General features: G+C 39.3%; 2 protein-coding genes across 8 annotated transcripts in view; one reads left to right on the forward strand and one right to left on the reverse strand.

Moving 5' to 3' along the window:
* KPNA5 (karyopherin subunit alpha 5) overlaps nt 1–15,668 on the forward strand; it is a 36,759-nt gene extending 21,091 nt beyond the window's left edge. For 2 of the 7 annotated variants that reach the window (XM_073337123.1, XM_073337122.1), the window contains exons 13-14: nt 2,845–3,023; nt 4,643–10,426. In XM_073337123.1, coding sequence (XP_073193224.1) covers nt 2,845–3,023; nt 4,643–4,830 — 367 coding nt within the window. In that variant the 3' untranslated portion in view covers nt 4,831–10,426. The other 5 variants (XR_012158029.1, XR_012158030.1, XR_012158028.1 and 2 more) reach the window with 5 other exon arrangements.
* On the reverse strand, nt 8,534–16,583 carry FAM162B (family with sequence similarity 162 member B). Its single transcript, XM_073337133.1, has 4 exons — nt 16,293–16,583; nt 14,431–14,542; nt 9,988–10,096; nt 8,534–9,697 (listed from the first exon to the last, which is right to left on the reverse strand). Exons 1-4 carry the CDS (start codon nt 16,447–16,449, stop codon nt 9,602–9,604), a joined length of 474 nt encoding a protein of 157 aa, XP_073193234.1. The 5' UTR covers nt 16,450–16,583; the 3' UTR covers nt 8,534–9,601.
* Between the last annotated feature and the right edge of the window lie 1,608 nt (nt 16,584–18,191).

Here is an 18,191-nt window from a genome sequence, read left to right on the forward strand (position 1 = left end):
AAGTAAACATAAAGATACAACCTCAGGCTTTAGACTTGCAAATTAGATTCCCTTTTCTAATACAAATTACCTGTTGCCTCTGAACAGTTTCCCAGTTTACCATCTACTCTTAATCCCGTGTTTCACGGACAGCACCTACCAAACGACTGTCCCTCAGTTTCTGGATTCTCCTCAAACCCCTTCTTTTTTAAAAAGTGGTTTTTGTGGGGGGAGGGTTGTTATGAGTTTGGGGATTATGCAGATTGGGGAAGTTCTAGCTGGGATGTCTCATTGTCTTCTCATTAAATCTAATGGCCCATCATTTGTCTTTTCTTGAGTTGTATAATGCTAGGTGCTTGGACCTAGTCTCCTCTAGTTGTGGAGGTAGCATATCCTTGCTTGACCGCCCACTGTGAAGTGAAGCTGAATGCTGCAGCATAAATTATTAACATAGTTTTATTTATACACAAATACAAAAAACCAGTCTGTATATGTAATTCATAATGACTATAAAGTTCAGAACATTACAAGCTTTCATAAAATACCTCACTCAATGTACTTTTATAGCACAATAACATTGTATATAATCAGTTGATTCAACTGCTTATTCTTTGGGGTTCAACCCTCCACCCCCATTCTTCCCTTAATGTGTCTGGACCCTGATTGTCGGAATATACAACTGAATTAGCAGCACAACTGAAACACTGTCATTTCACTCAGTGAAATTCACCCTTGTGAAAGCTCTGAACACTGAAGTCAGTCTCCCCCCACAAAGAGTTTTGCTAATGTCATATTGTCAAAGAAAATTTGAGCTGTTTATGAACAGCAAGTGTGTTTAGGGTGAATTACAGCCGCATGAAACTGGGTCATGCCTATTTGTTGGGAAAAATTTTTAAAAATATATTCTTGACTTCAAGTTCAGGCAGTCATGTTACATAAAACTTAACAAGAATATTATTTTTAAATATCCTATTACAGCTGCAAAATGTAGCTTAATCATTTTGAATCTGTTCTGACTACTTTACTTTAATTTTCCTTTACATTACTGTTGGGATTCTTTCTGAGACTTCTCTCCACTCAGCTTTCCAAGGACTCAGTTCAACTCCAGATTTTTGTCACTTGGGTATCTTTACTTGGCATACAGGAAATGCTCAGCTATGCTGAGTTGATGAGACTTAAATGTAGGGGGTGGGTGAGGCGTGTACCACGCATCCAAATTTGCATGGAAAATATCTTCCTTTATATACAGTTACACATGACATTGCATTTACTATATATTGCATACCTTTTGGGATTGGTTTGGTTCTTACAAAATAACCAGTCTCTATGCATCATTCTCTGTCCACGCTGTCCATATCCATCTTACCTTCCAGGCTTACCTTGTCCATTGTAAATAGATCCCTGGGTGTTCTCCCCCTCCCTCCCCCTTATATTAGCAAGTTACAGACATTCTGTGTTTTAGCTTACAGATCTGTCTACCTGTTTCCAGCCTGCTGATTCATTTACTCCCCAATCTTGTCTCCCAACAAATGAGTCCTCACCCATTTCTAATTACTCATGTCAAGCCGGACCTGTAATTACTAGGATATTCCCATAGATAACCATCTATATTATTATGATGGTCTGACTTGGAAAAATAGCTTTGATCTCTTTAGTGATCGAACAAAACCAAACATTTTTCTGGTTTATCTGAATACCTATACTTGGATTATTTTTATTAGTTTAAATGACTTATTGGTAATATGCAACTACCCTGGTAACTGATTCTATAGTTGTGCTGTAAACAGTCCTTTTTAAGCAAAAATGGCAAGTGCCACAAAAATAGTCTTTGTGAAACCAAAAGTGTGCTAAGTACTTGTATATTTCCTGGAAACAGTTAAACCATTTTGCACCACTACAGCCATTAAATAGTCTAATCAGAATGCCAGAAAAATAACTTAACATTTAAAAATATAATATCCTTTATTTCAAATAAAACTTTTCAGATTTGATACAATATGTGATGTGGATCTCCTCCTGAAACTTTGGTTGTAAGATAAATATTTGTTTGGTACCATAAATACTCGGCACATTACAAAACACAGAAGAAGATATGATCTCTGTCACACAGAGCTTACCTCTTAAGTACTCTGCACTTAAATAATGGCACCTTGAGGATTTCAGTGTGCTTTATGAACATAATTAACTAAACTTCAAGCAACCCTGTGATGTAGATAAGCATTACTGTCTTAGTTTTACTGATACAGGAGGAACTGAAACTGAAAGGTGGTGACTTCCCAAGGTCACACAGGAAGTTTGTGGCAGAATTGGGAATAGAAATCAGATCCTCTGAATCCCAGTCCTTTGCTGTGGTCACAACATTCTTCCCTTTCTGGTAGCTAATGTTCAGAATTATTTAAATGCATTCTGTTTGTATTTTAATGGATTGCTATTGAATTGAAAAAAACATTCTTGTCTCCTTCTAGAGACTTGCTTAGAGCTTTGTCCATTACATATTATTCTTGATTTGAGAAAAGAGGCTGTTACTGTTACATACAGGAGAAACATTCTGATATAATTAGAAGCATCTAAAATGCATGTTTTTAGAACAAGGTAAAATCATTTATAAAAGGGATTGAAAATGTTTACATAATCCAAACATCAGTTATAAGATTAACTGCTGTATTCCTGTCTCATTAGGAAAGACCAGGGTTTGACTGTATTTCAGAGTAAGGTTACCTTCATAGGTTATAGAAATGTTTTTATTTTAGCAGGTTACTTACACCATTCTTCTACGGTATAGAATTCTGCTAAAAACAGTATCAAAGTTTATACTTGATTATCAATCCTTCTTTTTTCCCCTCTATTTCCTCCATCATTACAAAGGTATTTGGTAGCATTAGGTTGTACCAAGCCTCTTTGTGATCTCCTGACCGTGATGGATTCCAAAATAGTGCAGGTGGCTTTGAATGGACTTGAAAATATTCTGCGTCTTGGAGAGCAAGAATCCAAACAAAATGGAATGGGCATTAATCCTTACTGTGCCCTTATAGAGGAAGCATATGGTAAGCACTTATTTCTTGTGAAGCTGTGCACTTAAAGTTGTCTTATTCGTAACTGAAAAGGGAAAATAATGTAAAACATTTCACTAAGATAGTTACAAGTTACTTAGACCTACTATTTGCCATACCAATTTCTAGCCATATTTCAGACAAAACTAAATCAATATGCTGGAGTTAAAATTCAGCAAATATCTAATTTAAGGCAGAACATACAAGTTCTTATGGTACAAAATGTTAGTAAGCCAGAAACTCAAAAGTAAAATTAGATCATATCTATGAAATTTAGGCAGATTACTTTTGGTTTTACAAAGTTAGTGGTAAAAATAAATTTAACATTATTATGAAAACTAATCTCTTCCATAAGGACCTGGCTAGCCAAAATAGTTCTTTGCAGCTGCTCTACTACAAAATCTATGCAGGCTTCTCTGTGCTTCGGAGGAGGCTAATAATTCTTAGGGGGGATCTCCTGTCTTCAGTGACTGGGGAATACCTGATTAGATATTCCATTATGCATTTTTCTGTAGAGCAAAGTTTCTGATTTCAGTGAACCTGGGTGTTGGGTTGGGAATTGGGCTGTTAAGATGAAACGGGTAATTCTCTGGTTTACAGAATCCTCTCGCCAATCTAATGTGGAAGCAGAATAATTTCTGCGTCTCATAATGTTAATCAGATGGGGAGAATTAAAGGGATCTAAGATGAATTTGTTCTGCCCTGGCTGTCAAGCTTGCGCCTAAAAGCTTCAGCCCTTACTATTGAGAGGTAAATAACTGGATTAAATAGCACTTTTGGGCTGACTTCCAGAACATACCTGTCAACCATGGGAGAGCAATAAATAAGCTATTCACAACCCATAAGATGTAATAACTACACCCTCACACCACACAAAGATTGAAATTTGTCTAAGAACATTACAAGTTTTCTACCTGTTCCATGTCCATGACTTCAGCCTTTCTTTATTTACCCCTTTAAAAAAGGGCAAGAATAAACCTCTGGTAGGGAAATATAAAGTTAGTCAGAAGCCAGAGTTGTTGAGTATTGGAGGAGGGAAGTTAAGTTCTTTGGAACTGCAACATGGAAATAGGGATATGGGGGGTCTTTGCTGGCAGATTTTTTTATAAATCACCCTGCGTTTGGAATCAATATTGCATACTAATATTTTTTAATTATGTGTAAGTAGATATTTGAGCCTCCTTCTGTTTTGCTTTGTTCACATTCATTTCATATTGTTTATAAACTGTCAAATTGAACTGAAAGGGCAAAATTAAAACTAAGTCTGTAAGTACCTGACTGATGCATTCTCTTATCAGGCTGTTGGGAGTATTTGGCATAGAAGAAATGCACCTTGTTTTTAAAATAATAATCCTGGAATATTCAGGGCTAATGTATGTCAGTGATTTTACAGATTGATGCATTCTGGGTTGTTCTCGAAAGTTCCAGTATATTTCATATTAAAAGCTAATTCTTTGATTTATTCATCACACAATTTAAAGTGGTAGTATTCAAAACACATTTATGTGTTTAACTCTATTTTCATCCTGGCTTTGTATTTCACCTTTAAATCTTTTGGATCTGTTGGATTTAGAGCATGTCTTTTTGTTTTTGTTTTTTCCTTTTAAATTTAGGACTGGATAAAATTGAATTTCTTCAAAGGCATGAAAACCAAGAGATCTACCAGAAGGCTTTTGAACTTATAGAACATTACTTTGGTGTGGAAGAGGAGGATACCAGTATTGCACCTCAGGTGGATGAGAGTCAGCAGCAATTTGTGTTTCAGCAGCAGGAAGCTCCAATGGAAGGATTTCAGCTATAACTATTAAAGTGAAGACAAGGCAAAAATATAAACATTTGCAGCTTTTCAGGGGTCTCCTCTTCATGGCCAAAGTTAGAGGAGAGGTTTGAATGTGTTTTGCAGAACACAGGTAAAGAAGCAGCCCGTGCACTTTTATACTTTTCTGTTAAATACAACTTTTCATTCATTGTTTTTGGTTTGGGGTTTTTTTGTATTTCTGTGCACTTCATATGTTCAGAAACTGTGAGTAATCAAGTCTAATATAAAGGATTATGTGATTTAACAAGAATGGTTAAGTTTGAATAATAACTTCAGTAGGATTTTAGGTAGTTCTGAATTTTTCATGCAATTTCTGCTACTGCAGTAGAGCTGTTGGCAATTGCATTTTGGCAGTAAACTTGACATGCCCAATCTATATCAAATCTACCTCTGAACTGAAGCAAAAAAGTTGCTTCAGAACTAAAGCATGAAATAAAGATGAGCCTGTCAAAAGCTAAATTTAGAATGTGAAAAATATTTATTGTGAAATGTAGTTTTATGCATTATATTTTGCATAGAGCATAAACCAGTGAAATATATTTGTAAGACATTTAAAAGCATAATGCAGATTTTTGTTTAATATATAATGTTTAAATACCAGATGTTGCTTTGAATATGTGACAAAAAGCTGTTCTGCATTTTGTGGTTTTCAAGTTGTAATCAGCAGAGAGTTGGCTCATCAGGTGATGCTGGCTCCTTATTTCAAGCTGCTAAACAGCATTAAAGATAAGCTACAAATAAAATACTTTGCTGTGTAAGCAATTGCTGAAGTTGCCATAGGGATGTTGTGATTGTAAATGAGAGGGGAGGTAATTTGCGCGGTTGTAAATGATAGGGGAGATGGTTTATGTGACTATCTCCATATTAAAATGTGGTAACAATATAAAAGTTTGACAAATCTTGCAATACTTGCCTTTCTTGAAACACTACTTATTTAAACAAAGTTTAGACTACATGTATGTATTGTATTTTTAACCAAATATGCTACTGCTTTTTGGATTTTTTTTTTAAGTCAGATGTCTCCATTTTCTTTATTTTAGACAAGGCTGTAGAAATGTGCCCTGTTATAATCCATCTTGCTGCAATTGGGGGAAAAACAATCTCTTCTCCATTTGATTGAAGGAAAAAGGTTTGCTTTGTTGTAAATATTAAGTATATGAACACCAAAATGAATCTGAAGATGTCTGCTAAATGTTTAATTTCTAAAACACTTAATGTCTGTTTGCTACTACTCACTAAAAGAAATATATCTAAGAATTTGAAACAGTTCTTCTGTATGCTTTGAAAATCTACATTAGATTTTTTTTTTTTTAATATTCAAAATGTCTATACCACACTGCTTGATCTCACTTACCAGTAGCCAGTCTGAATTTGGATTAATGAAAATGTATAATTGTGGTTAAATATATTAGTCAAATATTGTGTTGAAATAATAGTGAAAGCTTTGAGCTATGAAACTATTTAAACCATGTACAATAGTTGAAATTCCAACAGTTAAAATCACTCTTTCCAGGGTAGTGTGCTTGTCACTAAACAAAATGTTGATACCCTGAGAAATCCAAATTAGAGCATGGTATCATTTATATTCCGTGTTCTGGGTTTAAACTGTTTATAAAATGTGCAAATACTGTTTTCAGTTAAAATTCATAAATTTGTTTTACTTTGAGACTATTAAAGCACGATATATTGTGTAGTAGTTTCAAGGTGAGAATTGAAGCAGATTTTATAAGACTAATAGTCAGTGTGACTATTGTATGTATAAGTAGCAAGATGCAATTCAAAAAATGCCTCCTCATTTGAAATTTTTCTCCTGGAAATAAAAGGTCTGATATGAAGAATATAGGAGTGCGGTTACTATAATTCTGTATAAATGAAAGATTTAGCAAATACTTTTTAAACCTAGATTTGTATAGAATACAGCAGGTTTGAATACTATGCACAATGCTGAGCCAAATTTTTCTTATGTTTGAGACTTGTATTTGTGCCCTTTTTTATGATAGTTCGAGACTTTAGTATACTGGCATTTTTGGCATCATCTCTTCAAAGTTCAGGGTAATTATATTGGAAATTTACAGGATTACCAATTAAATGATGATGATGATTTTCAGTGTTCTTTTAGTGCAAGCATAATCCTATAAGTATTCAGGTTACAGGGTATTCCACTGTTTCTTGCAAACATTGTTTTGATATTACATAAGCCAGCTGTGCCTGCTTTTATTTTGAGGACCCCATAGATGCTGCATTTATAAGCCTCCCAGTTAAGCTGAATCTAAATTTAAAAAAAAAAAAACAACCCCAACAACCTACTTAAGACTTGTAAATGGAGGAAACCGGGGCAGGTTCCAAGTATTATACTTATTTGAGAGGATTACTTCATTTTTTTTTGGACATATTATTGTGCATGTCTGAGTGGTTAAAGTGACTGCACTTTATGTATATAAATACAAATTCATGCCTCTGGTATATTCAAAGTAGTGCTTTTAGTTTAAATAGGAACTAAAATTGATGGACTTTGGTTACTAAAAGGGACACTAGTTATTAAATCTCAACATTTGGTTAATCCTAAAATTGTTAAATCTGGCATTTCCTATTATGTTGCTATGTGTGTGTACATCTAAAATCCACCAATCTCACTGGGAACACTATTTTTTTTAAATAGCTATTGTTAATGAATGATCATGGAATAAGAATGTTCTCACAAATTAACAATACCTGTTGTCACAACTGACACTGATTGATTGTTTTCCTAAGCATCACTGATACAATGACGCTGACAGAAAGAAATCAGTTCTGCGCTGTGGAAAGCATTTAGGAGTAGGGGATTGAGCAGGGGCTGTGTTTGCTAAATAGATTTTTTCCATACTGGTTTTATCCAAAAGGCTATTACAAGTTTTGGGGGGTTTGTTTAAATAATAGACACAGTACTAAAGTGTCCCTTTAGTTATGCAGCTTGTTCCAAAAAACGAGTGTTTTTCAAAATAGCATACCATTTGCTCTGTTTGAATTTGAATTCTGACAAGTTAATCTATGCAAATATGCCACGTTTGTTTTAGTTTCTTAAGCTGTTTGACACTAAATCATAACTAATTTTCTACTGAATTTTATCATAGCACTTTTTGTCTTTGAGAACTTTGTTCATACTGCTGTTTAATTTTGTAGTATTTTCTTTAAACACTATTGCTAGCAGCAATCAGAAGAGGAAAACAAAAAATAGTAATAATGTTGGTGCAGAAATAACTTGACTGTAGAACAAGTTTGGAAAATGATCTCTATTGGGTCTATGTGTAAAAGATGCACTATCCTTTTTCCTCCATGTAAATTACCTCCGTTGGGTTTTTGTCTTACAAAAATTAAATCATAAGATTGAAGTGAGACTTTTTTTAAAGTGCAAATTGATATGCAGGGTAAAATGCCTGCTGCTTAGCATGAAACTAGTGCAAAAGTTAATTGAAATCTTAAATGAGACATTTTTCATTCTCACTCATGGCATTATGGTTTGATGTAATGTATGAATCTAAAATGCCTATATTGACTTTAAGTAGAGTGATGGTGCATCTTTTAATCCAGACTGGAGGCCCATTATTGTGTATCTATACAAACCAACACACGAAAAGTATGCAATATTATGGAATGTTTCAATTCAGAAAACTATACAAAAACTAATAAAAGCTATTTTACAGTGGTGAGTGTATTCATTAGTATTCTAAAATTAGTCCTGATTCTTAGAAAATAGCAAAATACAATCTCTATACTAACGTAAGAGCTGAATTCAGTAAAAACTGTGGCTGACTTCCATACTATAGAATACTGTGCCATGCTAGAAAAATCAGCTTTTGGAGAGGGGTTAAACAAAATATTGCATGAAGTGACTTTTAAAACTAGCCTTGAAAATATCTCCTCCTTAAGCATCACATGCCTCTGACCATCACCATCCTTTCTTCATTTGTAAAATTAATTTAATGGGAGTTCCCAAGAGTTTTCAGAGGAGAAGTCTGTAGAGACTAAAATGCTGCCTATTGTTTGAGTTTGCAAAATAACTAAGTAAACTTTAGTGAGACAAGGTGGGTTAGGTAATATATTTTATTGGACCAACTTCTGTTGGTGAGAGAGACAAGCTTTTGAGGTTGGTCCAATGAAAGAGATTACCTCTCCGACCCTGTCTCTCTAATATCTGGTACTAACACAGGTACAACGTTGAGTGAGTAAACTGTGTCAGTTCAGCCTGGTCTAATAAACGAGATTCAACAGAGATACTGTAGTGATGCTATTCATTTTTCCAACTACGTAGTCACTGGCTTCCCTAGTATTTAAATGACTTGTGGCTTGCATAATTTTTTGAGTATGCTTTAATTTTGTGTCTATAGAAAAATGTCCAGAATCAAGATCTAGCAGGAAGAGATTTCAGGTCAGGGTTGGTGATGTATGTTGTCTTTGTGGACAGTTACATATTTTTATCAAATTGAGGCAAAAAAAATAAAGCCTCTTGAAACTGGAATTATTAGAACTTTCTAAAGATTTGAACTGACCTTGGTCATCTGCTGCAAGGACTGAAAATATCTCTGTGTAACATAGAAAAAGACACCCTATTCCCTTCCCTCCCAACATTTTTTTGAGTGCAACATTGTTGGGCTCCAATGTGTTGATGTTTTAACATAGCAGTCTGCTAACTAGTTAGACCGTCACTAATTATGCCAAGTAATGTTTTTTGTAGTGTTTGCTCCTACTAGCAAATCCACAGTTTTTAGTAGAAATATTATTTAGTCTTAGATTCTGCTGATATTGCAGCCTCTTCACGCCACTTGGCTTTCTTTGCTAGGTTCCAGCTTGTTAGGGACTCATGGTGTTCAGCCTGCAAAAATAAAACATAGGCTTAAGATTGTGAATCACTAAATTACACTTAAGAAAAACCTTGCATCATGGTAGCAGCTAACGTTTTTCTTATGCTTTATGAATACAGGTTTGTGGAAGGAGTGTTACCTAAAATACATAAATTTGATTTAAATTTTAGTCACTAGCAACAATTTTTATATATATATAAATAAATATATATAAAAAAATAAGTTCCATCAATATTTACAAGATTTTTATATTATATTTAATTATCTCCTTGTTGTTAAAAATACATGGCAATATACCCACCCTTCTAGCTGATGCAATCACAGCAAAGCAAGCGATAATTGTGAGTCCAATCATTAGATAACAGGCTTTTACTCGAGCTTTGTTTCTTGCAATGTCCAGCATTTCTGGCCTACAAGTAAAATTGCATTGAACAAAATTAGCATGAAACCTCAAGAAGTTCATTTAGCACACCACAGATATAACTTTGGTTGATTTTTTTTAACAGAAATGAAATTTCCAGCGGCTAATACGTGACCATTGTGGGCTTGGCATGTATTACTGGGCGTTGTCTGTCTATTGACTCTTTTTTGCACTGTAGGACCTAATCCATCTCTAGTTGTAAACAATGCAAGATGGATTTGAGATTCTTGATCTTTCCTAGAACTATTTGCAATGTTTGAGATAAGCAGGGTGTAAACAACATTTAAAGTTATTGGTCGATAGTGATGTGGTGAATTTCAAATACTTCCACAGATATGAAAGAACTCTGTTAGAAGGGAACTGACATTGCTTGATGTGAGGAGTTCTCTTGACTATTCCGAAATAGGTATATTAGTTGTAATACCTAAACAGCACTTCAAAAACTGCTTAAAGTTTTGACTGTATCCAATCTACTATAGATCTGGGATTTCACAATATTTCTTACGTTAATAAAACTGATCAGTTTCACACTATCATGGGTTTTAGTCTTGTGCATCACCTGTTTATTTTTAAAAGGATAATTTTGGTATTAAATTAGCACAGGCAACATTTACATGCTTTCACAGTTTTGCATGCCTAAAAAAGAGCAGACCATGCTGGCCATGTCAGAGGTAGTGTGATTTGTTGTCTAGAGCATAGTCAGGTCTTTCCTTGAAAGCTGTTTGCCACACTTACATTCAAATACAGCTCTTTACCTGCCAAAAAAACCCAGCACCCTCTTTCATCCTTATCCTGGCTTTCAACAATCCCACCCCCTGCTTCAGATCTCCCCTATCACTTGCTGGTTCTCTCCTTGTTCTCAATGTGTGCATTCCTGATTTTAGCTTTCTCTGATTTCTAGTTCCTGAAGTAATTGGGAACCACTAGTGGACCATGAACTAAACACATGCTGGGAAGCAGAAAAACAGAGAATCTCTCCAAACCACACACGAATGATCTCCCAAGCTTGGTTTCACCCTTTTGCCTGCTGGATACGAGGCGTGGAAACAGTATTCTAAAGATTACCCTTGCATCTGCAGGATCGGAAATCATAGGGTTAGAAAGGACTATAAATGTCATCTAGCCTAGTGGTTCTCAAACTTATTTGATAGCACCCTCCTCTTTGTCTGTAGTAATTTATGCCACTGCCCTCCCACCTCTTACCACACCCAGCTTTGAAGGCAGAGCAGAGATCAGCTACTGGCCGGGCACCCAGCTCTCAAGGCAACGCCATTGCCAGTTGCACAGAATTAAGGGTGGCAATACCATACCATGCCACACTTACTACTTTGCAGCTGCTTTCCGCGGTGCTGCCTTCAGAACTGGGTGCCCATCCAGCAGCTGCCACTTTTCTAAAGCTTCTCATGCCCCCTCATCCACCAGAATACATTCCTGCCCCCCGCCCCATTTTGAGAACCTGTGATTTAGTCTAACCCCTTGCCACAATACAGGATTTGCTGTGTCTAAACCATCCAGTTCCGTCTGTTCACTTTTTGCATTAAATGGTCTTAAAATTCAGTTTAGTTTTAATTGGCTCATTTAAAAAAAAAAAGTTCTAAAAGACATCCCATATGAAAAGACACTTTTTTTAAAACTACATCTAATGAGCTTAGACTACAATATTAGACGTTCCCTGCAAAAAATAACAACCCTGTGAAGTGCACAAACACGAGAACCTGACAGCATTACTAGCAGACAAAGCATTTGGTAACAAGCTCTGCCAAAATCTACCTTAATATAGGTTTCAGAGGAACAGCCGTGTTAGTCTGTATTCGCAAAAAGAAAAGGAGTACTTGTGGCACCTTAGAGACTAACCAATTTATTTGAGCATGAGCTTTCGTGAGCTACAGCTCACTTCATCAGATGTTTACCGTGGGTAAACATCTGATGAAGTGAGCTGTAGCTCACGAAAGCTCATGCTCAAATAAATTGGTTAGTCTCTAAGGTGCCACAAGTACTCCTTTTCTTTTTACCTTAATATAGAACATTTTTAAAAGGGAAAGGGTATAGTGAAATTGTGGGGCCTGCGGTGCTTCCCTTCAGCCCATAAAACCTACACCACACACAATGGCAAATCTTACAAACAACTGAGCTAACCCTCATTTACAGTAATGAGTTGAGGGTGTAATGCACTTCTAAGGGAGCTGTCAGGGCTTGAGGTTTGATCATCAGTGTGAGGATACTGTAGCTGTATTTCATAATGCTAAACACATTAGGTATGAGAGATCAAAACCAGACTAGCGCATAAAACTATTAATCTAGGATCCATTTGAAGCAGCAGAAGCTGAAATATAAATGCATTATTTGTCTGCCTTAATTCCTTAATCATATTTCACAATGCACTAATTGAAGCTGTTCTGAAGCAGAATCCCAGTTCCTACCTGCTTTCTGCCACTGTTTCAAGGAAACAGACCTAATTATGGTTTTCTGTAGTCTTTCATTAAGGACTGTATCCCTCAATCCTTACTCAAGTCAAACTCCTACTGAAATCAGTGGAGATTTGTTTAAGCAAATCTTGAATAAGGACTGCAGGATTTGGTCCTTAATGCCAAATATCTTACAGGAGCAGATTTTACTCACATGTAACATTTGCTTTGCCATTGCAAAGGGCCATTTTGATAGCTAATCATTTTCATTTTTCATTGCTTTACATTTGAATCTTCCGAAAACACTTATTACATTGCTCTCCTATTTCTCTCTAAAGGATAACTCTCTTGTACTGAAGACTGAGTGTGAATCTTTGGCCCTGCTGAAGTCATGGAAATTTTGCCATGGACTTCAAGAGGTCAGGATTTCTCAGTAAGGGAGGAAATTCTGACAAGAGTAAGATGAGTAGGGAACAGCCATGGGATTAGTATTAGACAAAAGTTGGGGCTATAGTTGCTTGCAGAGATGCTATTGCTTATTTTCTCAGTTGCAATAGGAATGAAACTAGGGAACAAAGGAAACCTCCTGGAGTCATCCTTGAAACTATATCTTGATAAAGTTCAATATGTTATATATGGCCAAGCAAGGATGAAGGCTGATGATGAAAAGTACAGTTCTGTGGATGAGTTACATTTTGTGTCTATGAGGCTGAGGAATAAACATTAATGTTACATGAACTTCACATTTCTATTTACTTGGGGAGGGAAAAGGGAGAAGAATTGTCAGTGACGTGAACTGAGCTGGTGGTGGTTAGAGGGGGAGCAATATTGTGGCATCAAGACTTACTCTCAGGGTATTCAGTATTGTCCTAGAAGTAACCTCTTCCAAAGTTGGTCTTTTTGTTTTGTTTTTTTTTAAGCAGGCAGTAAGTATATATTTCTCTCTCTCCTCCCACCCTCTTTCTCAAATACTTCTTTGCCTTGTCATAAAGTGTATTGAATGGATGATCACTAAATGATAACATCAAACAAGTTAGAAGATATATTTTGTTTATATAGTCTGTAAACAGAAAATACTGTTTACTGACTGATACAGTCTTCCTCTGATTACACATTAGATAAACCAAGCAAATAAACAAGCTGGTCTGTAAATATAACCAAAGCTCAAACCACTACCGCACTTAGGGCCAAATCCTGTCCATCTTGCTCGGGGACGTAGTTCTATTTACTTCTGATGATGATGATGATGAGCACCAGGTCTTGACTCTTAAACTGTAAAATCATCTAAAAATGCCTGAAATCCTCAAGGGAAACTTATGGGGGAGGGAGAGATCTGGAAAACTTTTAGCCATTGGTTTTATATTTTAGCATTTTGAGTTTTCCAAATTCCAGAGATCATATATTGTTGAAGGTTTAATGCCCTTCTCTCATGCTCTGATGATTACACCTAGCCTTGTTTGGATGTACAGTATTAACTCTTTTGATAGTATGTGCTTGTCTTCTCTTGGAAATTCTGTCATGATGGTCATGCTAACAAGCATCTGGCCACAAATAAGGGGCTGCTCAGTGAAGGAGCCAGTTCTGTCTCAAGAATCCACCACAATAGGATACAAGACTCAATCCCTCAGCAGCCACCTTACTCCCAGCAAGTGAGAATACAATGGCAACCTGAGGTGAAAATGGAGCTGGGACCTAATAGTGAGACTAGAAGCCACTGGGTCGGTGGGAGAGAGGAGGCGATATGGAAGCAGAGGAAGAGGGGGCACAGCATCTCATCGTCCCTTATGTCTGTCTTGTAATTTTTCATTGACCTTTCAAATGTAAAACGTTGACAGGTACAAACTTTTGGGTCAGTTTGAAAAGGAGGAACCCTCTTTTCATCCCAGTAAGCCTCAGTAGGAACCAATGATGCACTTACGGGATCCTTGAGGGAATCTCTTCTTCAGTCTTGAAGCGTCCTGTCCACATGAGGATTTTTTTGTCAAAGTTGGAAGGTTTGTAACTACCTGGTACTTTGTACATCTTCTCGGCTGAAAGATGAACCAGAGAAAAGCACCTCATCACTTTGTGCACTGGAGAGGTAATGGGATTGGGAAAGAGTGTCCCTAGCCATGGTCCATCTCTATTACTGGATTCTGGTAAAGACCTTAACCTTTACTCTTGAGTAACCTTCTTTCCTGTGCCTCAAATCACCTATGTTCTCTATGTTTGCAGTGGTGATGTGGCCAAGAAGGTCCCAGGATACTAGAGAGACAAAATGGGTGAGGTAATGTCTTTTACTATACCAACTGCTGTTGCTGAAAGAGCTTGGAAGAGTTCAGTGTAACTCAAAAGCTTGTCTCTCATATTTTGGGTCACACTTGTGGATCTGGGTAGAAACTGGATCTACCTGGAATCTGCTGATTTTTGTACCCATGTCCCTGAATTGTACCATCAACCTAAAGATCAAGTCTGCCTGCTCCTATTGTACCTCAGAAATCTAAACCCTGCTGCACCATGGCACATGAGTATTGTAAAACTTCACTTCCGCACCTGACTCCAGCCTCAGCCCAGAAAAAGTTTAGGTGCTCCCATTCCAACAAAACCATCCAGATGTTAATTCAGCCTGGGTGTATGACACAGCTGCTTGAACCTGGATCTGGTAACTGGATCCTGCAAGACTTTGGCCTCAGTCACCTAAATTCCACAGTTTAACATGAGAACATGTTCAGCTGTTTCTGCTCCATCTTAAAAATCCAGCCCCAGTAGCATCCCACTGTATCAGCACCTTAAACTAGATATTCAGATTGAGGCTTGGGAGCCACAATTGGCTCTTTAATGTGTTTCTTGTCTTTGCAGGACATATTAAAAAAAATATGATTTAATTATTAACCCAACAGGCTGCTTTTAATATGTTGTTAACCAACTGTAAAATACTTGCTTAGGCATTTTGCTGTGAGAATAAAGTGTGTGTGTATGTGCGTGCGAGGGGGTAAATGACCCAATGAATTCACACTACAGTGGCTCTTGGATAATGTTGCTATTGCTAATTTGGCTCCTGAACCACTGGGGTCCCACTACCACTGCCTTAAAAGTTCAGATCAAGCTGCTGTATCTTGGCAAATTTTGGTCACAACTCCATAAATGACAGGTTTCAGAGTAGCAGCCGTGATAGTCTGTATTCGCAAAAAGAAAAGGAGTACTTGTGGCACCTTAGAGACTAACCCATTTATTTGAGCATAAGCTTTCGTGAGCTACAGCTCACTGAATGCATCCGATGAAGTGAGCTGTAGCTCAGGAAAGCTCATGCTCAAATAAATGGGTTAGTCTCTAAGGTGCTACACGTCCTCCTTTTCTTTTTGCAAACTCCATAAATGTTACCCTCAAACTCGAGAACAAATGCTTCTACTGCTCCACCAGGAAAAGGTAGCCCTATGCCATTTCCTCCTGGGGCAGGTCGGAGGTGGTTTTATGGGGGACCCGGGGGGCGGGGGAGTAGCCTTGTTCTCTGTGTTAATGGTACAATTTGGGGGCTTGGGTCCAAACCTTGGCTGGATCGAGGCGCCTCCAGCGTTTATTCACCCCCCCCCCCCCCGCCTTACTGGCCTGAAGGAGAAGGGAGAGCCGGAGTGCTGCAAACGCCCCGCCAGGACACGTCCCAGCGGGGAGCCCCTGGTGCTTGCCAGGGCCCTGGGGTGGGGTGCAGCGGAGCGGGTGCAAGCAGCCTGCCAGCCGGAGGGAGGGAGGGAGGGTCTCTGTGAGTCACAGCACAGGGGAGCCCCGGGCTCCCCGTTTACTCACCCGAGCTGATGGCCCCCGGGCTGCGGTTGTGGGCGCTGCTGGAGGAAGCTGCAGTGGCCGCGATCCCACGGGCTGCCGGCCGGAGCAGGGGGGCGTGCAGCTGCCCTTCGGCCAGGAGCCGGCCCAGGCAGACCCGGCTCCTAGCTGCCGCCAGCATAGCGAGGACCCCGCTGCTTGGCTGAGGCGGCTGAGGCAGGGCAGGCAAAGCGAAGAGGGGACCCCGCACCCCTGTCGTCCCCAGAGCAACCGGTACCAGCTCCAGCCCCTCGCAGCCTCCCTGCGCCCGCCCCCTCCTCTGGGCCGGGGAGCGCCAGCAGCTCTTCCCAGCCTCTGCCCCCACACCGCTCGCTAGCCCAGCTCAGGGCTGCAGCCCCCTCGCGATCTGCCTCCTCCCTCCAGCCCAGCGAACTTCACCAGGCTCCCAGGCACTTGCCTCCCCCTCCGCCCCCCCGTCCCATAATCCCCCCCTTGGGAAACTGCGAGTCCCAGCTGCTGCAGCTCTGGTCCAGCATCAAGTGGCTGGTGCTTCCCTCTCCCCCCTTGGGAAATGCCGCTACGACTTCTCTCATCTCCTATGCAGGAAGGAGGGAGGGAGCTGCTTCTCTTCGCTCAGTATGGTGACCCATCTCCATCTGCCTGCCCCCTGGGCCGGGAAGGCTGACTTCTTACCTGCTACCCCCTCAAACTGCTGCCCCCAGCGAGTCTCTCATTTCTGCTCCGATGAGCTGGATCTGATGGGTACGAGAAGCCAGGGAAGATTTTGCTTCTGGCTGGGCCAGGGCTGAGAGGCCTGATCCAGGCTGGCAAAGTGTGAAGGAGAGAGAAACATCCATCACACTGGTAAAAGTGTGTGGTCAGAAAATACTTCACACCAATGTGGTGGGATAGATCCATTGTAAATTAGCAAACGGGGGTGGGGTGGGGGGAGGGGAGGAAGGGAGACATAAAGTCAGTGCCTGCATATCAGACTTCCCTCTTGTCAGTCATGAAGTATCATGTAGCTGCCCCAGTGTGCACAGTGCCTGAAAAAATGGAGGCCTGATTCTTGAATGGCGCTGTTAGATGCAACCACAGTTCAAATAATAACAGTGGATCCTGTCCCTGCACATAGTCTCACTGCTGCCATTCTAGGAAAATGCCAACACCAGCACAAATAAAGGGTTTGCCAACATGAGAACTCATCATGTTCCGATACGCAGAAATGACCAACAAGAAAATGTAGATGTTCTGTTTAAAAGGGACTCATAAATCACCTTCTTGTGCCAGTGCAGTGTGCAAAGCCAACAGCTAATTTTCAGAAGCTTCAAAAAGTATCAGGGCTAAGCTCAATGTTGCTAAATTATGTTTCTAGTCCTTTGCCATGTAAAAATGACCTTGTGACTGAAAGTTAACAGACTGCAGGGACGGAAAACTCGTCATGGATTTTTCCTAAAGATCCTGGATTATTCATTGTACCCCTTCTACCACCCACATCTGGCCTTTGTCGCTCTATGAATCCCGTGGTCACAGGTCCCTCAGTCATTGGAAGGAACCCCACCAGTTTGTGGCTGAGGGAGGTAGTACCATGCATGCTGTAACTAATAGCAACATTGCTGCTTCATGCAGCCTCCCAGCAGAATTGATGCAATTCCTTGTGTAGGGGCATTCCTGGGAGAAAGCGGGGAGCTCTCTATATCCTGGTAGTCCTATTGCCAGGACAGTCCCTTTGGGGCAACAGGCAGCTTGGCATAGTTTAGAGCAGCCCTGAGGCTGTAGGGACCAAAGTGCCTCTTGCCTGCCCCAGGATTGGGGGAACTCAAAGATGGCACAAAGCCACTTTCCTTTTCACCCCTACTCCTCAGTGAGTGCAGCTCTCTAGACTAGAGAATCTAGCCCCTGGTACACCAGGGTGTTATAATT

Source organism: Lepidochelys kempii, chromosome 3 (assembly GCF_965140265.1).
Source record: "Lepidochelys kempii isolate rLepKem1 chromosome 3, rLepKem1.hap2, whole genome shotgun sequence".
NCBI classification, from domain to species: domain Eukaryota; kingdom Metazoa; phylum Chordata; order Testudines; family Cheloniidae; genus Lepidochelys; species Lepidochelys kempii.